The sequence below is a fragment of the Eleginops maclovinus genome, chromosome 9 (assembly GCF_036324505.1).
Source record: "Eleginops maclovinus isolate JMC-PN-2008 ecotype Puerto Natales chromosome 9, JC_Emac_rtc_rv5, whole genome shotgun sequence".
Lineage (NCBI taxonomy): Eukaryota > Metazoa > Chordata > Actinopteri > Perciformes > Eleginopidae > Eleginops > Eleginops maclovinus.
The window spans coordinates 8343349-8367364 of NC_086357.1; the positions used below are offsets into that span (position 1 = coordinate 8343349).

Genomic DNA, 24016 nt, shown 5'->3' on the forward strand with positions numbered 1-24016 from the left:
CGAAGGGCAGAAGTCACAATTTATCCTGAATCCTCTTCCAAAAGCTAATCCCGTCTCCCCCAGTCATCTTGTTGTCGTTACATAACACTGATGGCCAGCGCTGAACTTACGATAACCGAGGGAAGTGTGTATTTAAAAGTCTGGGCACATACTTGTATTGCTTATGTCACATATTTACAGGGCAAGAATGCCATCCCCAGCCCAAACGCATGTGTATTTATACACTCTTTGTTGACGTTATACAGAGCCTCTTTTCCATGAAAGGAATTTTTTAGTGTCTGTCCGAGGTCAAAACACAGACCTGGACGCATGTTATCACAGCAGCTGAACTGTGAAAGTACAGACTGTCATCAGCCAGTGGTGACACAAGTAGGTTTGTCAGATAGAAAAGCAGCAGGTGGAGCCACAGAGATAATATGTAGCCTTCTTTCCATTGCCATGTACACGCCACATATCCGTACTCAAGCACTGAGGAATTATACACTGTAAAAAGAGATTTTTTAAATGACCTCAACCCTGCAAAACATCCCAGGGATTCCATTAAACGCATTGCATGTCTTAATGGTTATTTTGCAGATGTCTCCATTGATACCGAATATTTAGAACATTTATTAAAACATGGCTTTTAGGTTTGAATATTTTTTCAGATGTCACAAGTGTTTATACTGTAACCGCAGGTAGGGTTGTGGGGATACTGTATACTGATATTGATGACAACTGTTTTTTAATATCCATTAGTGTAATTGTTCTTTTTGTATGCTTTTATACAGTTAACATTACACACTCTCTCATTTCTCATTTTTCATATAGCAATTAATATGCCATAAAAAGAGACAAAACATAACAGAAAACAAAGTTAAAGGTATCTGAGCATTATTGTTATTTGGCAAATGTTCAATAGCTTTTTTGTCATGATATTGTTATTGGTAATTGTTTTGGTCATTATAAAAGTGCATCATCAAAAGTGTAATGGATAACTAACTGCATTCCATTCAGTCGAGCTAGTTCCAGGGTGCTGGTGTTGTTAATGCTAGCTCACTGTCAGGGCTTACTGAGACGCTTAAAGGAACCGTGACATCGTTAACTGAATTGGTTTCACCTGTTGTTTTGCAGCTATGACAAGTCAAAATGTCTGCCGTGAAAAAAGATGTATTTAAAATGTAAATAATCAAAGTGGTACTTTGGTCGAGAAGAGGAATATATCTAGGCTTGGTGCATTGTTTTCAAATCGTTTGTCACATGTTACCTCTGGGTAGCACTTTCCATGAAACCCATGATTATAATGCACAATAAACATACTTTTCATCCGTTCTTTTTTTAGTTCTCAGCACTCATTGATAATCATAATGCTTTATAAAGATAAACATAACAGACTGCAACATTTTACTGATTTATAAATGAAATTCACAATACTGTATACAGTAAACATTTTCAAGTAAAGTATATTTTAAAGATGCATTTGTAATGCACGATAATCACTGTTAATGCATTATAATGACTTATATTGTTATATAATCACTGTTGTAAGGCTTTATGAAGTGAGCATAATTTACTATAAGTGGTCATTGTGTGCTTTAAATAAATTACATTTCAGACGTAAAGAAAGACAGAATACATCGCCAGCTGGTTGCAAGTTATCAATGTTTGCTTAAAGTGACAAATAATATCAGTTAATCTAAAACTACATGATTGATGAAGTTGTGTGAACCACAATGTTTTAAAATGTGTTTTTTTTTAAATTGTTGCAAAGCATTACAAGTATATCTGAGAGCCTTAAAATATGATTAAACATGGCTGATTGTAGCACATTATGCAGTTTAGATATAGAAAGTGCATCCCCCTTTTTGTTATCCCGTTCAGTGAAACCCGCCAGGGTTGAACTTGGACTACAGGCTTTACAAGTTGTCGAGGACTATGTGAATGCAATTATTTTTGGTCTCAGTGTGTGGGGTAAGTCATCTCTGTGGTATGGTGAATCCTTTGTGGTCAGGGATGCCATTTGAGGGGGAAACCCTGGATGATTCAGGGACCCCAGAGTTGGACTAGGGTCCTCGAACATGCCACAGATCAGAGAGCCATCACTGAGCTATGGTCAGGTGGCCTTACATTTCTAGTCTATGACCAGGCTCAGCTGGTAGTCTGTCTTATTTAAGGAGGGGATACAGATTCAGCTCATGAGTCTCTAACAGATAGTTCAGATGTTTTGAAGTGGGCCGGTATAAGATACTTATTCATAGCCAATGTACTATCTACTGTAGATGGCAGTAGGAATGCAAAACATATTTTAGCCCCATTAAAAAAAGGCCCTGCAAATACACACACTATAAGTTTGAATGTTTGCAATGTTTGACCATTTTGTTTTACGGCTTTACTTTGATGCGAGACAGCTATACAGACTATCTCTGTGACTAAAGCAGATATCGATGCTCTTGCCAAAGCCCCCAGACTAAAATAACTGTTTGTTTTTTTAATGGAGTCTGGTGGCTCTGGCGAGAGAATAGATATGATGCTTCAGTTCCCCATTATAAAAGACTGTCTGACAGCAAGGTGAAACTATTCTAAATATATCGTACATGTTAACATGTTGTGTAGGCCTACATTGTTTGGTTTCTGTTGTAGAACAACCCTACTTCAAAACATTTGAACTATCCCTTGAAGGTATTAAATGTTTACAGTCCCATGCAATTGATCACATTAAGGCCAGAGTAACCATACTGTATGAGTGAATATAAATGATTGACGACTTTAATAAAGTGCTTGTTGTCTTTTGATACTTTTGTTGATATTGATGTAGTGACATAATGGAAACCCAATCTTTTTCTGGAAAGTTTGTACAACACCAAATGCAACAGTCTCAACATATGGAAATACACTGCAACTCTTTAAAAATGTGTATTTAGTAACTTTACTGTATTTACCTGTACTGTACTATAGCCTACAGTACCACTTCCACCACAGCAGAAGCCATTAGCCTGATTCACAGTCTATTATTGTGCTGTTGGCTAAAGCTTGTTGCATTCATGTTGTTCGGGTCTTTGCACTGGAGTGATATTGGATTACTGGACAGTCTGCACTAGAATGAGCTTTATGTATTGTCAGTGTCTTCCTGCTGAGTAACTTTATATGTGGTGAGAGGGCGAGGCTGCGTCATTCTCATTCCTTAACAGTGCTTCTATACCACGATGGCTCTTATTTTACCATGTAACCTTTTATGACTTTGGATTTCAGAGATTGTCCAACAGGGTACAGTTAAAGCCCCCCACTGCCCTCAACACCAGACCCAGACCAATCAACCATCACCCTGCTCCTCCTCATTTATCATTTCGGCCTCTATTTTGCGGGTTTTACGGCAGTTAATCTACTGGCGGTGGCTAATCTGGTACAAGAAAAAAATGAATGAGATTGTGTCAAAGAATATAACAACAATGAATGGTGTTTCCCCTTTGGTATTGAAATGGAACACCAATGAATGCCCTATTGCTCCGATACCAAAGCCCTTTATAACAGGGATTTGGCATGCAGTGTTTAGAGGTGGCCACATGTTCAAAAGATAGGAAGCATCATTTCACCTTCCCTGGGTTCCATACAATCTACCTTTAACAGTCATCATTTAATAAAAAAAAGCCAACCACTAACTAACAGAAGGCCGGAAAAAATAATAATGCTATTTTATAATCTTTACGTGTGACATCGTAAAGATTATGAAATAGCCCTTTCTAACAGGGATTTGGCATACAGTGTTTAGAGGTGGCCACATGTTCAAAAGACATAGTGTACGTTGGGCTTAGGGCCGACTGGAAGCCTGTTACCATTGATTGCCTATCTAGGTACATGTGGTATTACAATACAGGGCTAGCTAACACCCTAGCATGCTCATTTCAGTAGATGGCTCATATTCTAGAGTGGTAAACCTTTTTTTTGTTGACATTAATATCCCACCTGTGAATGTCTAAAGCTTCTACGTGTCAAATAAAACTGCGATTGCTAACAAGTGACTGCAGTGACATTAGCCTTCTTTAGCTTAGCGGTGGTGATGTGAAGTCATGCGACCGTAACGTAGTTTTTTTATAGCCCAATGTTAGCTTTATACTTCTGGCAATGGCATTTACACTTTGGCATTAACAAAAAGTTATTGGTGCCAATATGAGGTGCTATAATCCAAAATCCAATGGAAAAATCCCATTGACTGTTGATCGATGGAGCCCTGTTATTGAAAGAAAGATTCAACTTAGCTGTTCAGAAACCTGTGTGACTGTAAAGCTTTTATACAGTCATAGATAAATGCTAATAACTGTTTTTCTAAATTTGTTTAGACATTTCTCCGTCCCGTTAAATACTTTGTGTAATGCTAAATCTAAGTGGGATGGCCCTTTAAATTCTTGGATCTCTAAGAGTTGCAGTGCTGTATGTTAAGCTGAGACAAACAAACTTGTATTCATTTTGACACGCTAGATGTATGTAAAACCTCTAAGGAATCAGTGAGCTCCATTTTTTTATTCGGTGCATTTCCACAGAATGTACTGTACTCTCTGCATTTGTACAGTGTCCTCTTTCCTTCTCACCTTAGCTGGTAAATAGGCAGCAGGGAGACAAGTGTTGGACCTGACAGCTGAGGAGCTGTCTGTACTGTGCAGGGGACAGGCTATAGGTCAGGTTTTTCCAGTGCTGACAGATGGAAGCCAGTATATAGGCGCCGGCGCTTTGTCACCCTGCCCACTCCAGATATCACTGTACTGAGCTGTGTCACAGTTTGAGGCCAATGTGCGCACTCAGACACGTCTCAATAAGCGTCATTCATTTTGTGTGTCTGTGAATACGAACTTCCGTTTCCATGTGGATCTGTGTCAGTTCAATCCTCTTTAATACTCAGCAACAGCACGTGCAGTGGGTTTCCAGTCCCACAATCCCCTTCTCCACTGTATAAACAGATCTAAGGTGTCAGGAGGATCACCTGTTTCCTGTTTTCTTCCGTTGTCTTGTCCCCCCATGTTGCAGGGACAGTGGATTTATTTTGGGAACAGCAAGCTCTCTCCAACTAAAATAAGAAACAACTATTTATTTTAATATGCTGCAACTTTCTTTTTTTGAAAATGTTAATGTGACGACATTTTGTTTCATATTCATTGAGCTATTTTTTTTTTTTCACCAAAAATAATTTAGCATTATCTTCTATATTTTGAATAGTAATAGCAAAAATTGGGCTTGACCAAACAATAAATGTAAAAGTGTGATTCAATCAAATGAAATGCAACAATAGCAACAGGAAATAAATGATGATTGTTTCTAAAACAATCATACAAATAGATATTTTTAGACTGACAGCTACTTTTATTATACTTGTGTAAACATTATCGTTAAATATAAAGATAGAATAATAATTTAGTGATACTTTAAAATATTATTAGTTAACAACACACGTTTTTGAGATTGAGGGCTGTGTTTTTTTAATTTGGCATTAAATACAAATTAATTACCAGAAAATGGGGGTGAGTTGCTTACATGAAAACAAGTATATAGATACCATTCTTGTATTAAAAACAACAATAAGTATTCCAATAACAAGTAATGCATTGTAATAATTTCTTAAATAACTTTATTTTTCTTTTTTTCCTGAAAGATTTGACCTTTGGAATTTGTGGTGATTATGTAACGTTCTGCTGACACATGAACAAATCAGTTGTGAGAAGTGTGTGGTGTTTGACGAGGTTCAGAAATACCCACAATCCTTTCGTCTGTAACAGAGGTTTAAGTGGTTAATAAGGTTTTTGGGACCTTAAACCCGCAAGCACCTGTCATCCCAACTTCCTATTATAGAACAAGGTGAAAACTATATAAACCAAATACAGAATCTGAAAACAAAAATCCAGGTTTACACCAGTTAGTGTATCAACAGACTTTTACATCTACTGATGATAAGTTATTTATCCACTGTCAGAGTTGTGTGTTGTTCTTCTCTGTTTTTATTGGCAGTACGTTTTATTAGTTTGTCTTACTTTTTACGGTGTCATATTTCAGTCCGGGATTCTTCGAATTCTGTCACCTGACTGAAGGGCTTTTTAAGTGTCTCAAATGTCACATAGCTTTCCCCTCTAGCATCTCCCCTTAACCCTCATCAATCCCCAACTGCACACCAGAGCCCTCAGCTCTTATCACTGGCCACTCACTCCCTGACGTCCATGGGGGGGCTGCGCTTTAATTTGGAGGGCAGTCATTTGCTATTCTTAAAACTCAACTCAACTTGCACTGTTGAGGGAGAGATCTCTGTTCCCTCGGCTCTTCTGTTAATGTTTCTTAGCTGGTAATATGGCTTTTGCCTTGGTTTCCACTGAGCCTGCGTGAATTGACTGAGTGAAAAACCTTTTCTGCCATTGAGGAGATCTGCTGCTCAGTCATGAGTTCCAGCCTTGTCAACTCTTTGGCCAAAGTCTATGATCCGAATCCACTTCACGGTCAGAAACCTGGTGGAAGGAAGCTCTCACTCAATGGATCAGACAAGGCCCAAGCGTCTCCATCACCACCTCCCTCGCCTCAGGACGCCGCCTTGCGCTGCGTGGAGAGCCGAATGGACTCTTTGAGCTCTCAGATGGAGCGCTTGCTCAACATGCAGCAGACCGTCCTGACCCGGCTGGACGGATTGTCCCTGGACGTCAGGGGCATGGGTCAGGATCTGGCCTCGATGCGTGGGGATGGCCGCGGGGAGAGACGTGAATCTGGGGTGGAGGCTGCCTGCAGAGAGCTGTGTGGGGCCGTGGAGAGGGCCAGCGAGCGGATGGAGGGTCAGGGACGCAGGGTGGATGGGGTGGAGAGGCTGGTGGAGGGCACCCAGCAGGTGATCAGCTACATTGGGGAGGTTGTGAAGAGCTCCAGGCTGGTGGAGCTGCTGTTTAAACAGCCTGGGAAGAAGGCGAGGAAGAAGGTGAGAGATTTAACATTATATGTGAGGTTCTCCCGCCAAGTCAAAATATTTTCCATCATCTCGATCACTTTGTGGAAGGTACAGTGCAGTGTTCCCATTGTGCTTCTATTGCTGTGTGTTATGTCACGGCAGGCAACATAGTGAGAGATCTAATTGCATTGCGGTCATGGCGTCTGATGCTTTAAGTGCTGTCCAAAAGTTTGCAAATCCTCTTGATGGAATATGTGACCCGTTCACAGTCACATTATAAATAGCTGGCTCTAATACCTGATGCTTTCGTAGATAAAATACAAAATCCCTATCTTTTTAACAGTTTTGTTTATTCCTTCTTTGCATTTAAAGCTCATTCTCTATACTTCTGATATGGCTCTTTGGATCTATTATTAGCTCTACATGTTGTCCTCTGTAATGTAAAGTATTTTTTCTCCGTTGAGTGATTGTCATTTGCTTCTGGGGTGTAAATGATTAGTGCCAGACTGGTTATCTTGTCTTTATCAGCAGTGTGTTTGACTGCAGCTGCACAGGCTCTGTTTAGCTGCGGTCTGCATTACATAAGGTTTCCTTTTCTAAATCTTTGTAATATTAAGATTGTACCATAAGATTGAACTGTTGTCTTTAAACAAATATGTGTATGATTTATGCAGTGGTAGAATGGCAGAAAGTAAATTCACTTAATTATTGTACTTAAGTTACATTTTAAGCTACTAACTACAATTTGAAAGCCAATATTAAACTTTTTTGCTGCATTACATTGAGTTGACAGTTTTAGTTATTTTACAGATTCATATTTTTAGCTAATACAACATATGAATCAACAAATAAATCAACATATAGTAATGTAATTATAGGCTAAGATATCTGGCAGCAGTATAAAAGGTTATTAAACTGAGCTCATTGTGCTCCAATTTTTACAGCTATGTATAAATAATAATCCAGTGATTCTGAAATGGGTAATTTCTCTCACTTTTGGTACTTTAAGTATATTTAAATACCAATACCTTTTTATTTTTCTATAATTAAGTATTGCTGCTTTTACCTAAAAAGATCTGAGTACTTCACCTCTGTTTGTGTGTTAAATTACAGATATTCTTCCATCATTGTGCCGCTTCAGAGGTTGTTTTTAGGAGTTGGTGTGTGGTTAAGCAAGATATATTAAACAGTAAGACATATTAATAAAAGAGAAACCATGGCATGGCTCATCTGAATGCCTTTTATGACATTCTGTATAGTTTTCCTGATTGCACATAATTGAGTATTAATAGTGCATTTTGTTTATCAAGCCCTTTTTGTTTTGGAAAGTGAATGAAACATTTCCCAGTGTTGTTTGCGACATATGATATGTGACCTTTCCTCTTTGTCCTGGAGGAGGCATCCGTGACACAACACATTACACTTGAGTTACGGGGGCAACCGTAGCAACAGGGATAAACACTTTGTGCTTACTGTCTGACTACTGTGCAAATAAAAACACATATGAGACCACGCTGTTCCCTTCAGGAATCAGACTCCGATACTTGTAAATTATAATTGCTGCGGTTAAGACCTTTATACCTGGCTCAAGTTGCGTCCATTTTTGTCACTTCATCGATTCTATTGTTTAATCTTTGTTTCTCCCTTTTATAAGGCAAAGGATGACAAGGAAAAAGCCAAACTGAGCCTGAAGGGGTCAAAAGCCCAGAAGAAGAGAAGACCTGCTGACCCCTCAGGTAGCCTCAAACAGGAAATCACTCCACCTCCAATCACCTGAGTTTATGTCTACTTTTGTCCACTATCAGCTGAAATATATGGAGTAGATCAACATATAATGTATTTAAAAAGCCACCATTGATAATATGGTGTCTAAAATGATGATTTATGTTTTAGTTTTTTACAAAAACCCAAGATTTAAAGAAATACTTCACCCAGCTGCTTTTAGAAAACTTTTTTTTCCTGGCTTGCTACCACGTTGAATGAAATCCAATATGTCAAACTTTTTTTTGATGGATTGAGGCATGACAGGTTACATTTTACTTGCACTTAACTGATTGTTAGCTAGTTGTAAATGATGTTTCGATACAGTCTTTTATTTCTTTGTTCCTCTGAGAGGCATGGGAGAAATACAACGTTTTTTGTAAATACACGGGGTAAATAATTGATATGCAAATGGCTGATGCATTGACTTCAACCAACAATGTTAATAAATATATTTTTTTGAGCAGATTATTTATTTACTTTTACCAAAATAGTGAGACATTATGTGAAATTACTGTCAGTGCCCTCTAGGGGACAAGGTTATGCTTTTTTAAATAACCCACAGTAGGAAACTAATTTGGCATTTTATATTTACCATTTATAGTGCCATATTTAGCCATAATGGTGAGGTTAGAAAAATATAAAATATAATGTATTCTAGTGTACATTATATCAACTATATCTTATTGAATAAACTCCAGTTTTGTGGAATTTTAAATTGCTTTGAAAACATTTGGAAGTTTCAATGTGATAGCATTAAAAACCCTAAAAAATGGCGATTATCCCTTATGTTTTCTGCTTTGTTTATCCCCCTCAGAAACTTCCTCCTTCAATGAGCCGGTTCTGCAGGAAGAGTTGGAAAAGCTCAACAGGCAGAACACTGAGCATTCCCATGGAAAAGTAGAGGCTGACAACCAGAGGGGGGAGGACAGAGGAAGTGGAGGAAAAAGGCAGGAGTCTGGGGAGCTGATCCTTAACGGACAATTCACCGCTGGGGCTGAGTCAGAGGACAGGAAGAAGGGCACACATGAGAAGGAGGAGGCGGGGGCTCTCTTCGAGAACTCAGAATCAGATGAACTGGAGGACAAAGCAGAAGATGTTAGTCCAGAACAGACTGTGGCAGATGATGGGAATAAAAAGCATAAAGGAGAGGCAGAAGAGTCATCCAAACTGGAAAAGGCCTCCCTCCCACCACAGGAAAGGTATTTTCCAGACTCATGATATAATTTAAGTCAATCATTTGGGTGTGGGAGGTTAAGGCAAATAAGAAAAAAAATCTAATATTCCAATGTTTGCTTCTTGTGTAGCTCTGAGGAGGTCGGCGATGTGGCCACTTGCAGCAAACGTCGTGTCACCGAAGAAGACCTGGTGAAGGATGACCTTAAAAAAAGCAGAGTGGAAGACGAGGAAGGGAAAAACTCTGAGGTGACGGAGGAAGGAGCGGCTCAAGCCTCCAAATCTGAAGAAGTAAAGACAGAGGTGGAAGAGGAGGGTGAGGAGGGAGAGTCAGCACAGAAGGAATTTCTTCTTGGTGAGATATAACTTTAACTATACATTTTAATTAAAGGGGCCCTTTTCATGGTTTTCTGAGTTTTCCCTGTCCTGTGCTGGATTTATAGGTATTTGTTCATGTAAATGGTCTGCAAAGGCTTAAACCACAAAGTACACGACCCCCCCACACACACACCTGAAACATCTCGATTATACTGCATTTTTTACTTTCATAACATAATGAAATCACCGCGTAACACTTGTACTTCTATTGGCTAGCGTTCCAACACATTTTACATGATAGGCTAAGGGGCGGGACTCTAAGTGGTTCACCAATCACAAATGAGGTGGCCAGCTAACCAATCAGTGCAGACTGGGCTCTGGTTTGGTGAAAAGTGGTGCTGCAGCACAGGCAGTATGAGACAAATTAAGACCTTTAAGAACATTAAGGCGTGTAAACATGTCACAGTAGAGGCAGAAAAAATACAATAATTAAACCTGAAAATTAGCATAATAGGGCCCCTTCAAATATGGGCGTAAAAAATGTATGCATTAGCATAAAAGCGTAGATTGAAAATACTAAACTATACAACCCTCGCATTATCATTAAAACGAGCCTAAAAGGGCCCCTTTAATTGTACTTCACTGCATATCATTCTCTGTCCCCCCTAACTTCTAGTCTAGTCTTTGGCCTTCGATAGTACTTTCAAATAAAGGCAAAAACATAAAAAATATCCTAAAGAAGAAAAAAGAATGCAATGCAATACCGACCTAAGCATTCGCTGCTTCTTGTACTGTTTGAAATGGATTTTTCATATTCATGTGCTCTCCATGTGAATCCAATTTGGTTGTTTGTTGGTGACATTTAACTTTTCGTGCAACAGACTTTGAAGCAGATCCAGTGACATAACACCATGACTGTTTGAGCGTCACTAGCATTTGAGCCGGCACAGCTGGCAGAACAGATAATGAGACATTGGCATGCTGCTATTTTGATCCACTTTGTTTCTGGGGGGCCCTCTTCCCTCAGTCTCTGTTTTCAGCAAAGCAAATTCTATAATTTATTCATTTTGTCTTTATTCCTTTATCATTTCTTCAGACTTAAGCCCTCCACCGCTAGCACCTTTCGACCATCGCATCGTGACTCCCAAACCCCACCAGATAGCATCCTATTACACCATCAACAGAGATGAGGTCCTGGGAGGGTGAGTACCACCAGATACCCTCAAGAGTTTGTTTTCATCGCTCGGTTACAGCACCCCCTCTAATGAAATAACACAGGACCTCACAGCCTGTGAGGGGATGCCCTAATAGTTTTTTTAGAAACCTTTTTATTGTCACTCCCAAAGGGAATTACATCGAAAGCCACAGAGGGGGCACTTGCGAAAAAGCGGGCCCCTCTGATGTATAGTCTAGTGCTAAATCCTGCCTCTCCAGATAGAGATTAGCCCTCAGCACGCAAGAACATTTTTCAAATGACTGACATATTGGCACAGTATACAGCCCTAATTACTGTACGGGTGCCAGTATGATAATGAATTATTATTTTCTAATATCAATTTATCAGAATTATATTAGAGATAGATTAAGACATTCAATTAGAAATTCCAAGAGCATAAACTTATTTTTTTCCCCACCAACAATCCATAATATTCAATTTTCAATAATATAGAGCTGAGATTTTTTAATATGAGATGCTAAAACTAGCCACGGTATTAGAACTGAAACAGTTGTGTCTGTTGATGTTGAACTTAGATTAAGTGATGTTTAAAAAATCTTAAATATCTTGTTTCCCAGGCTAGGAGAATTTCTAATGATTTATCTTCTTATACAATACAAATACAAAGGGGCTTTATTGGCATGTCCACATATTACCCATAGCATTGCCAAAGCATTCCGCACAAGACGTTATTACAGAACAAAAGAGAAAAAACACTAAACATACATGTCAACAACACATGTTGCACAACATGCCAACAACAATGTGTGTGTGGTAACTCACTGCTCCTGAGGTTGTGGCAGGTAAATACGTATTCTGCTGCCAGAGTGCAGCACATGTTTTTTCCTGTGGTCAAATTCAGGATGTTTGTACTTTGTCTCCTTTGCACAGCTGGCATAAGTTATCCTCTTTTTGGAGCCATTGCTTTTTGTATCGGCCAGTCTCGATGGCCAGGCTGTGCTCACTGAGTCTGTACTTGGTCCGGGTGTTTCTGTGTTTACTGACAGTCACTGTGCTCAAGTAATCAGCCCCACCGTACTGCCTGTGTATTTATGTCTTTCACCCCTCTGTGTTTCTTTCATCAGGGGACGTTTTGGGCAAGTACACAAGTGCATCGAGAACTCGTCCAGTCTGATGTTGGCTGCCAAGATCATAAAAGCCAGGAGCCAGAAAGAGAAGGTGCAGCAATTTAAACTAAATACTTATCTTTGCTAAGGATCATAAAGGCTTACATTTTAAAAATAGATTCAGCTCAAGAAACCCAGAGTGTGTTGGCATGAGAGAATCCGTCAGCCTCTTTGTTCCTTTTGTGGGTTTTCACATACAAAGAATTTGTGTTGTTGTTTTGCATGTACTGTAAATATATAAAAGCAAGTAATGCAAAGTTATGAACAGTTTTTGAAAAACTACTCTCCATACAAAATAAAAAAGGCACGATATACATGGCTATAACCCAAAAGTTTAACTAATTATGCATGTACATTAACATCATCAAATTTGCTTGACTGGCTAGGTTCCACATTTACAAACAATGAAAAGTTAAATTATTCCTAAAGTTGTACGGTGTGTGACTACAAGATTACTCGCGCATTCATTTAATTAGCTTTTTAATGGAAAGCGTTTTTTTGTAAAGCAGCTGCAATAAGTCGTATAGCATAATAAATTGCTTACACAATGATAGATTTGTCACAATCCAGGACAGTTAATCACATAACGTCCATCTTTATTTATAAAAGTAAGAATTTAATTTTTGAAAGCTCAAAGGAGACCAAACTTCCTCTTACATGCAACCTTAAAATCTTGACTTGCAGAGATTTGTCGTTAATGAACTCCGATACATGTTTGACGGAAATCTGAAATTGTGATTGCTGACTCTCCTGTCTGTCTGTTTCTCAGGATGTGGTGAGGAATGAGATCCAGGTGATGAACCAGCTGAACCACGCCAACCTCATCCAGCTGTACGCTGCCTTTGAGTCGCGCCATGACATCATCCTGGTGATGGAATAGTAAGTCATGGTGCCTGTGTTGGTGTGGGGTGCTCAGTATGTATCCTCATATGTTTTCCTTGATGTAATTGTGTCTGTGCTTCTCTGTGTGCTGCAGTGTGGAGGGAGGAGAGCTGTTTGACCGCATCATTGATGAGAACTACAACCTGACAGAGCTGGACACGGTGCTGTTCATACGCCAGATCTGTGAAGGCCTGCAGTACATGCACAGGATGTACATCCTGCATCTTGACCTGAAGGTAAATCCTGCTTCAAATTAGAATCTTAAATTCTGTCATTTAAAAATATCACTCTCATTTTGCTGTCGTATTGATGTTAATTGTTTTACAGTCCAAACCCAAGGAACATATTGTATTCCATAGTTTATTCTCTGTTTGTGTATGCCTCTTCCTCACTATTCAGTTAATTTAAGATGAAGATGCTTAAATGAATCAAAATGAAACAATCTTTATTGACAGTATTCAATGCAATGCTTTTCTGTCCTGTTTTAGGGACTATTTATTTTGGAGTTATAATCCACATAGGGAAGGATTTGTCTGAAAAGCACTATACAAAATCATCACATTTTATCAATTTGTTTTATATTCTGTTATTATAATCCTTCTCCTTTGATCCTTTTCAGCCAGAAAACATTCTTTGTGTCAGCAGAGCTACTAACAAGATTAAAATCATTGACTTTGGCCTGGCCAGGAGGTAAAATCTATTACAAGTTATTAAAAGTGTTTTTGATTCTCTCAGCATCAGATATATCTCTTATGTGTCTGCTTGTGTTTCTCTGACAGGTATAAACCCAGGGAGAAGCTGAGGGTCAACTTTGGAACACCTGAGTTTTTAGCTCCTGAAGTCATCAACTATGAGTTTGTTTCATTCCCCACAGACATGTGGAGCCTGGGCGTCATCATGTACATGCTGTGAGTTATGGGATGCTCCTTCACATAGATGTATATGTGCATGTATAGATATGAAGAAACACAGCATCATCCCTGATCTCTCTTTCTTGTCGGTCCAGGCTCAGTGGGCTGTCTCCGTTTCTGGGAGACGACGACAACGAGACGCTGAATAACATCCTGGCCTGTCAGTGGAACTTTGAGGAGGAGGAGTTCAAGGACATCTCCGACGAAGCAAAAGACTTCATCACCCTTCTGCTGGTGAAGAGCAAGAGCTGGAGGATGAGCGCAGCCGAGTCCCTCAGACACCCCTGGCTGTCAGACCAGAGTCTGCACTATCGACTAGATCAGAAGGTGATGACCCATGCAGAGTACTGAGCACCACCTTAATGCACAAACAAAACATTTGGCCAATCCGAGCTCTTGTTTCTCCTCTTTGGTTTCATTATTAGGTGGCACCATGCTTGTTTAAGCTGTATCTAAATAGAGTCCAATAGGGAAGTCTGTAAATCCACAAATAATGATGAGATGCAATATGATAGGCACACACATGTTTTAAAATGTACACCATATATATCTTTTTTTAGTGTGTTTGATATTATTTTGAGGGACACTTTAGTAAGTCATGATAGAACATCTATCAAGTAAGGGATAGTAGCATTCATAAAGTGCCTCTTGCCTCTTTATTTTTCTCATACTGCCTGTGCTGCAGCACCTCATTTCAGCCTGTCTGAAACCAGAGCCCAGTCTGCTCTGATTGGTTAGCTAGCCGACTCTGTTGTGATTGGTCAACCAATTAGAGATGTCCTGCACCTTAGCCTATCACCTATAATGTGTTGGAGCCTTAGCCAAGAGTGATACACAGTGATGTCACTATGTTTCTGAAGTACACAAAGGAATAATGTAAAAAGAGACAGGTGCAAGGCAGACCACTGTGAACACAAACAAGTTTTCATACGGTTCTTTTATGCAATGCACTAATTCATAGGATCCTTTTTCATTATAGAAAAATAAGTGCCACTCCACACACGCCCCTTCTCCAGAGAACCAGACAGGTGAGATGAATAAATTCCTCTTAGCTTGTACATCCTTTTTTAACCATTGTTTTCTACTTACAATCTGGTGACATACAAACTTGAACCGTGCATTTTGTCTCTGTTTCCCTCCCAGAAACACTGTGAGGCCCTCAGCATGCCTTGTAGAGCCCTGGAGCTCAACACTGGACCAATGCTGCTGTACCTGTATGGCTACTGGATAACTACTCTCACATCCTTGTGTCAGCTTAGCTTAGCTTTGTTAGCTCTGATCTGAATAGTGTGAGGCCCGGCAGACAAAAAATTGACTTTTTTAAGGCTGCCATTGAGGCACAAACCATCTGCTTGCATGCTTACTGTCCTGTAGAGTGCCAAACTTCAGACTGACTCGGTGGTGTCTAGAACGACCCATATTGCAACGGTGAATCCAAAATATTATACACAAAAGACCTGAACTACTGTCACTTCTACAACTTCCACATCCACTGCAGATGGAAAAGGTAAAGGAAACACTGAAGGAAAGTAACTTAGCATCAAACATGTTTTTCTCTCTCTGACAATGTCCTGGTTTGTTGCATGCTTTGCACCTTTTGGCCTACACGATTTAGCAAACATCGTAAAAGAATATATAGACTGAATGCTTTAATATATTTTTGTGAATACAGATTGTTTTTCTTCTTTTTTTTCATTTACAAGTCTTATTAAAATGTGTTTATTTCTTGAACATAAGGTACATGTAGAACTTGGTTGAAGTTGAAGTCACACCACAGTAATTTATTATGTATATATCTCAACACTGCATTCTCTCATCTCCCTGGAAAGTGAAGACATCTCAATGAGTGAATACCTTCTGGTTTGGAGCCATATTCAGCCTGCATTTCTGGTACATTTTCACTGTAGACTTGATTTCTTTCTTTTTGCGTTCATGCCACTAGCTTGCCTTCGCTTCGGCAGTTTGGAGTAGCCCTCTCACCTTCCATGAAGGCACAACGAACAACAGAATACTACCTATGAATGATTTGTGTTTATGACTGAAGTGGATTCTTTTGTTCATTTATTTACTGGTTCAAACGCCAGACTGTACTTGAAGTGCAAAGCTTTTTCTTTTCAAGATGGGATTTCTTTCAGGGGAGACAAACAGGATTTCACCTAGTTTCACATGTATGCTCTGAATGTGTAAACTCACACTTCAGCTTGACAGAGAGCCAACAACGGAGAGGACATCAGTCAGTACCTTATTCTCCTTTTATTTCTGACACATGGGAAGTTGGATTAATGTTGTTCACTCAATTGTCGGTTGCTCCAAGTAGAAACTAAATAAGCTCTGTGATTTTGTTTATTTGAATTTCTGATACGTTTTTCAAGTTTTCTTGTGTATTAATGAGATTATTAAATGTAGAATATGAATAAGCAAAAAAATAAAGCACACCAGAAAACATTTGAAGTGTTTGTGATGGTTAATTTCTTTGGCAATAAAATGTTAATATTGAATTTGTGTGACATGCATTATAATTGTGAATCATATACGAAAAATATGCCTGAAACGCTTCCATTATACTCATTTGTTCACCACATGACACTCGTAATTCTGATAGGGTAAGGGTGGGACATTTCTGACACATGAGCAGTTGACCAATCACAACAGAGCAGGCCAGCTAACCAATCAGCAGATCGGGCTCTGGTTTCAGACATAGGATGAAAAGAGGTGCTGCAGCACAGGCAGTATGAGAAAAATAAAGAGCTTTTTGAACATTAAAACATGTAAACATGTCAAAGTATAGACAAAGTTATGAAACCTTAAAATGAGCATAACAGTGGCTCTCCAAATATTGGTGTAGGGATTATGGCCTGAGAGAAAAAGAGTGTAGGAAAGCGAAGATTTCTAATGTAGTAGGTCAAAGTAAAGAAATCTTGGATAGGAAAATTAGGGCATCTTTCATCACCTGATATGTTATTGTAGGATCTATTCCAATCAGCTTTCCAACTGAGATTTTTTTCCCGTAATCATTCTGGTTTATAGGTCAGATTTTAAGACGGTTAAACCCACCTGTATTTAACAAACATCCAAATACAGGACTACTGTCCAAAGATGATCTTGAATCATCAGCGTCAATCAGCATTTGAAGCAAGTGAGGGAGACAGGAGAAGAGGAATTACAGCTCCAAATCAGTCATCAATTTAGTTGACATGCCTAATTTCATAATCTCATCTCAATAAAAACTCTGACATCTTCATTTCAGTCTCAGTAAAAATATACAAAAGCTTTCTGTTCTCTAGTAATTGGAATAAAAGGTGTAGATGATGGGACAGTTAGGGTATTCAAGCTTTTGAGAACTAACATACTGAGACTAGTGTGACTGAACATGGGCAGATAGGCATAATACATCTTTTTCAGATGATAGAGGAGACTATTCCCATCAGAAATATTATATTAAAGTTACCATAACTCTTTATCTGACATTCATGTAACAGGAACTTCTCAGGTCTGTAATTGCAAATCATTCTTTATTCATATATTGAGGTTTTTCCTTTATTTTTTCACGTAAGCACTGTCATCAGAGATCAGGAACATGAAAACCAGCAGGTTGTGCTAGAGCTTAAGATAGCAAACAAAGCTACGTATTCTCAGGGTGGGTTAGTTTCACATTGTCAGAACTCTGCACAAAGAAAAGAGGAAAGGAAGTCATTTTTCTTTGTGTTGCTACTAACCCCTCAGGGAAATGTACTTTTCTACAGTTTCTTTGTGGATTCAATCTGGCTCATTGACTCTTTAGAAAGAATAGGTAAATGCCAGGGGGGCACCTTCCTGAAGAACAAAAATGTAGCTAATGGGTTGATCTGACTCTCCATCTCCCATTCTCTCAGTAACACTAAAGATACAAAAATGTGTGTTCAATCTCAGAATGTGAAAATCTGACACAACAGAGGAATATCTTGGATGAAAAGATGCTTAAAGTTTAACCATAGGCTAATGGTAAAGACTGTGGCTAGCAGAAAGCTAAAGCAATGTTTTCTCTTTATGCTAACAATTTAGCCTTCTGTGTGAGCTCACCACTTTGGTCTAGAATCTGTAATGGAAATGTTGATAATCAAAGAACTGAAAGCTATAATGTTGTACAAATAATAATATTCTGTAAGCCTTACATGTCAAAGATTGTAGATCAATGTAGATGAGATGTCGTCCCTCAGGTAGATGACCAGTCACAAGGTGCCCTGTGACCACACAGTGGGTGACCATTTTTCTGATCAGGGGTCTATTGTCCTTTTCCAAAGTCATGGGTTCGATATCTCATGACTAAGCAATGTATACATGAAAAGCAGACTCTTCAGTTTGAGTTGTTGCTATAGAGAAATTGCTTTCTGTATCTTGTGTGCCTCTTTTGCAAAAGATGACTAAAGACTCAGAAGGACAATTCTTTGACCAGTTCATTGCAAAAATTTCAACCAAAAAGCAATGGCTAGGGGTTTGCAGAAATCTAAGCTAAACTATTAGCATAATTGTCTATACATCTCTGAAACCCTTTATCAATATTGTAGCAAAAGAGCCTTCAGTGTGTCATTTGAAATAGCTTTTACGAGTTTACAAAAAAACAGGATGGGATCAAGATCACAATCATGATCTGCATAATGATTGAAAAGACTAGTACTTGTACAGGTATGAAGCGCATGCATAGGCCAATGCTCATCTGGAGGGAAGGACTAACCATTGTGAACCATGTAGACACAACCAGAGAGAAAATAGCTGCTGGGTGAGGGATTTGTTTTCAAAATCTGGCATTTCTATTTTGCATTTTCCAGAAAACTGCCTACCATTTCGTGCAGCTTAAATACAATATTGGAAAAGTAATTGAACCTTTGCCAAATGACTCCGAAACATATATTGCCTATCCCAGCTTTCACACTGCACTCTGTAGTGTTCCCACACAACACATGTGTGATGGATGAAGTTTTCTGCACAGCAGTAGACACGCAGTGAGAGTCAAATACCTCGACGCACACAGCGAGACACCTGCCGTCCAAACAAAAGAAGAGAAGAAGAAGAGCCCCGAGCTGTAACAGAGCTGTGTGTTGTTCTCTTTTGATCAGGCTGGGTGGATGAGCAGACCGCTGGGCTTCTCAGGACCCGGGGCACTTGTTTTTATACGATCATGTTTACTTTAGACTGTAATGAAATCACACCTCCCATCAAACTGTGCACTCTGGGAAGTAGAGTGGTGGGAGAGGGCTTTCACAGCGCTACTGATGCTCTCAGCTGGAGCAGATGTTGTCATACATGCTCAAATGTACAAGAAAAATAAGAGATTAGGAGCAGTTCAGAGTGGTCGATCGCTCCCGTTAAGATAGTGTCTCAAGTGATGTGAAATGGATTCCTCTATCAAGGTCAATATATCAAGTTCTGCTCCTAAAATGGTGTTTATTTTGGCCGTCTGACAGCTCAATTCTGTAAGAAATGTAGCAGCTGAAACCCAGATGTTCCTCTAAATAAAGTTATAAAAACAACTTTTTCCACACTTTTCACAGTATCCTACGTCATACAGTACAATCTCTGCTTTGTTCTCAAATCTTGTACTTGAGTAAAAGTCCTGCATTCAAAATGTTACTCAAATAAAAGTACAAAAGTATTGGCATCAAAATTCAGTTTGAGTACCAAAAGTAAAAGTACTTATTATTGTTGCATTACATTGTTATCAAAGCTGGTAAAGGTGCAGCTAATTTGACTTGCTATGCTGCAGGGTAGCTTATGAATTTACTGGAGTAGAAGTACAAAGTAGCAAAACATTGAAATACTCAAGTAAAGTTTACATATCTCAACATTGTAATTGAGTAAATGTACATTTTACATCACTGCTTTTTTGCTTCACTGACATGGCCAAGATGCTTTAACATTGCAGAAAATCCCAAATGTTTATACTCCCAAAAAATGTTTAAAGTTGAGACTTTTGGTATTTTTAGAAAACTTGGGATATTTAACTCCACGCTCTTGTACCTGTTGCAGTGAGGCTTATTTAACAAGGATACAGTTTACAAAGGGCTGATTCAAGATACGGTATTTGTTCCTTTAACAACAGATGTGCCACTGACACAACAGCCTCTCGGTTGTTTGACCAGGTTGTTTACTGAGCTACATTTACATAAAACGTTGGCAGGGGAATTATGTGTGACAGACAGAGAAATGTCCTCTCTTCACACATCATCATTATTGCTTCTGGAGATTGATTTTTGAGTGGACGATTGTCCTTCTGTAAAAATGAAAACAATGACATTTGGGATTCCTGTTTCCCCACCCTGTACTTTGTTGTTTCACAAACTTTTAGTGCTGCTGCTTTAAAAATAGACAAAAATCATAATTTAGCGTCTTAATATTCTGACTTTTCATACAAATTGAAAGCTCAGGCAAATTTACTTGAGATCTATAAACCACTTCCAATGCAAATGTTTGATTATGCTAATAAAGAGTAAACAAGGCTAAACTACTGCCAACTGACTGAAACCCTCAAGCCAGTGCAAGCAGTGCAATGTGATACAGTATATCCAACAACACTATTTTCTGTTCTATATAATACATTTCTTTACAGCACTAAAACTGTTCAAAGATGACTTTACAAACTTTTGTTAGCAAGATCACATTGCACCTGTGTACTGGGAGTAAGTTTCTTGACAGTTCCCATGATACTGCTGTAACTCTTTTTTTGGAATATTAAAAACATTTATATACTCTGTAAAGGTATAGCAATGTTGCTGTGGGTAAAGATAAGTATGGGAAACACTGTGTATGCAATTGATGAACAGGATGAGATCATTCAGACTTCAGCAAAACCAGTACTGTAACTATATTTATTCAAGTAGCTATTCTATTATTTAGACATATTTGTACTTTACTTGAGTATTTACATTTTATGCTACTTTATACTTGTACTCCAATATATTTTAGAAGCAAATATTGTATTTCTTACGCCAATCCATTTATTTAATACTAATAGTTACTGGTTACTTCTTACATATAAAAACACAGGATTATGCCCATTATGTCAAGCAGAACTGTACCACTAATCTGCCCAGTGTTTTAAAAAGTAACTAAAACATAAAAACGTATTTGTTGGTGATAAAAACCAAAATAATACAATATTCCATATTAATATACAACTGTGAAAGATCAATTCTGCATACTGATTACTTTTGATACTTTAAGTACGTTTTGCTAATAATACTTCCGTACTTTTACATAAGTAACATTTCCCATTCAGGACTTTTCCTTGTAATGGAGTATTTCAAGAGCATAGCATTTTTACTTTACTTTACTCAAGTAAAGGATCTTGTTCCACCTCTGCAAACAGCCACTCAAAACAACCCGAGTCACTGATATTACAGGCACTGTTTTGCCTCCAACCTTCGGGTGGCGCTGTGCTTACAGACCTGCAGCCCTCTCACACACTCTGCCTTCTTTAACGAAGAGCTTTACTCTGCTCCCACCTGCTCTCTTCCTATTGGCTGAAGTCACGGCCGCTTCCTGCTACGTGCTTTGCTTTGTAACGGCGTGTAGTTTGGTTTACGGATGCTGAGGAGGCTCGTAGGTACTCTCACTGTACATACACCAAACACACTGCACCGACAGGTTTATTTGGGTCGTTGTTGCAGCAGACGGTAAACCTTTTCACGAGAAGAGATGGCAATGTGCTCCGAGCCTGCTAGCGTTAGCTCCGAGGTGAAAGGAGAGCTGAAGAAGGAAAGGAAAGTGGCCGTTATCACCGGCATCACCGGACAGGTAACGCAAATACCCCAACAGCATCTCACGTTAGCTACACTGTCGCTCAAAAACAGCTTGACACCTCCTTTGTCGTGATGCATTTTAACAGGAGAAGTTTTCCTGGCGTGTTTACCCGTGCCAGCTGCTAAAAACTCAAGTCTGTCGATAATTTATAAATAAACTGTAACTATTAAAACTCAATTTCCCATGCAACTTAATGTTTTACCTCTGGCGTTTGATGTGTGCTAATCCTGTATTGTTTTAAGCTACCAAAATAATGCCTCGAGCTGTTTTCCCACCTAAATCAATACTGGTAGCGTTTCCTCTACTTAAGATAAGAAAAGAGCATGCAGTTGTTATAAGTAGAAAGTGTTCCAGTATAAAAGTCTTAGACAGCAATATAAGTATGTTGCACATCTCATATATAAACATGTTAACAGTTGTGATAAGTTTAGATGTATACAGTATACATTATACAAAATGACATATAAGATAACTATCGTAAGATAAGAATTATTTTGTATTTAATGTATTCAAAGTCTTCACAGGTGTGCAACAGATGCACAACATTTGTAGAATGATGTGTTTGTCACTGAACAGTAGACTATATTCAACCTAGCTAACATCTCTCATCAAAGCTGCAACAATTCATTTGAATGCCAGTTAACTAATGAATACTACACCCACCCTGCCTACTTCTGACTAAAATGAGAGATAACAATACAATAATATTCACTCGGTTTCTCAGGGAAAGGTACAAAGTGCAATTGTTATCGCTTGATAGCCTCCTAGCAGGACTGCTTTGTTGTTCATGCCCAACAGCAACAGTTTTATCTGGGCCTTTATTGATTCCTAGCTTTGCACACCTACGTACTTACATTATGTTCATATTGACTGGTAAAAACTGGAATCTTCTGTGAGTAAATACAACAGATGTGTAATGGATATTACAGTCCGGCCCCATCAGTTCAAACATGCACTTTTACTATCAGTGTTTACACTTGAACTAGTTGGTTGTTTAATCCAGTTGGGAACAGGAACAGACGGTGAGCACAACCCTGAATTATCACATTTTAGGTTGATGCATGCTCATATCTAGCCGATATGGAACAACATTAGTGTTTATTTGGAGTGACATATGTGTCCAGCAACTCCTGAGGGAAATATCTGATTGTTTAGCTGCTAAATGCTCCACTATCATCACAAGTTAGGCATCGTCTGGTGCTAGACAAATTCCAAAAAGTTTTGTTCTAGAGCTTGTTGGCTTGAAACAGCGACCCGTTGCGGCTGAAATTGGTGCTAATGAATAATGAAACCAAGAAAAAAGAAAAGAAAAGGGAAAACATTGAACATTTAACCATGCTACCATTAAGCTCCACAGGACTGTGTGGACCCTGAGTTGGGGGTGACACCTTTCACATCCATGGAGTGATTTGTTTCCTTGTTGCTAAGACAGGTACCGGGTTGACATTCTGACTTAACGTTTTACTGTTTGTTGCTACTGTGGTGTGGAACATTTATCATTTAAAAAAAGGTCAATGAGCTTTTCACCTAAAGGATCAATCAAAACCCAAACAAAGCATCTCCAGAGGAGTGGTGGCGTGGCAGAACTGGCCTTACTGGTGCATGACATGAACATGATGGTTAAATGACAAAACTAAAATGATGATGTTGTCATGGGTGTTTGCTATCATGTTACTCTATGGCTTCCATTGTTGTAGTTGCTTTGCCTGCAGTGTTCAGTTGTGTTTCATGGTTACAATGGGGAAAGGACAAGTACCCATAATTAATGAAAAGCACAACTTGAAAGTCAAACATGCCAAAGTGCATTCAGCGGGTTTAGCGACTGAGGATAAAACATAGATAGAAAGGAATTTCAAAATGCAGGGTTTTTTTCAGTCAAATTTAGATATGGGTTTATTCAATATTGGCAGCGGATATTTGCTTTTCATATAGTGATATCTAGTTTAGTGCTTGTATGCTTGGC

The 24016-nt window shown here is 38.8% G+C and overlaps 2 protein-coding genes across 4 annotated transcripts in view; both read left to right on the forward strand.

Annotated features, from left to right (window-relative positions):
* The window catches only part of mylk4b (myosin light chain kinase family, member 4b), a 31911-nt gene extending 15189 nt beyond the window's left edge, over nucleotides 1-16722 (forward strand). For 2 of the 3 annotated variants that reach the window (XM_063892133.1, XM_063892134.1), the window contains 12 exons: nucleotides 8541-8622; nucleotides 9465-9849; nucleotides 9955-10178; nucleotides 11238-11343; nucleotides 12443-12536; nucleotides 13254-13363; nucleotides 13461-13602; nucleotides 13986-14056; nucleotides 14146-14274; nucleotides 14373-14604; nucleotides 15257-15305; nucleotides 15421-16722. In XM_063892133.1, the coding sequence (XP_063748203.1) occupies nucleotides 8541-8622; nucleotides 9465-9849; nucleotides 9955-10178; nucleotides 11238-11343; nucleotides 12443-12536; nucleotides 13254-13363; nucleotides 13461-13602; nucleotides 13986-14056; nucleotides 14146-14274; nucleotides 14373-14604; nucleotides 15257-15305; nucleotides 15421-15431 (1635 nt within the window). In that variant the 3' untranslated portion in view covers nucleotides 15432-16722. Of the gene's footprint in view, nucleotides 1-6110; nucleotides 6917-8540; nucleotides 8623-9464; nucleotides 9850-9954; nucleotides 10179-11237; nucleotides 11344-12442; nucleotides 12537-13253; nucleotides 13364-13460; nucleotides 13603-13985; nucleotides 14057-14145; nucleotides 14275-14372; nucleotides 14605-15256; nucleotides 15306-15420 lie in introns of those variants that run through there. The other variant, XM_063892132.1, reaches the window with a different exon arrangement.
* A 5061-nt stretch (nucleotides 16723-21783) lies between these two features.
* Nucleotides 21784-24016, forward strand: part of gmds (GDP-mannose 4,6-dehydratase) — a 159918-nt gene continuing 157685 nt past the window's right edge. Inside the window, exon 1 of the mRNA XM_063890629.1 lies at nucleotides 21784-22047. Within this exon, the coding sequence (XP_063746699.1) occupies nucleotides 21949-22047 (99 nt within the window). The 5' untranslated portion in view covers nucleotides 21784-21948. The remainder of the gene's footprint in view (nucleotides 22048-24016) is intronic.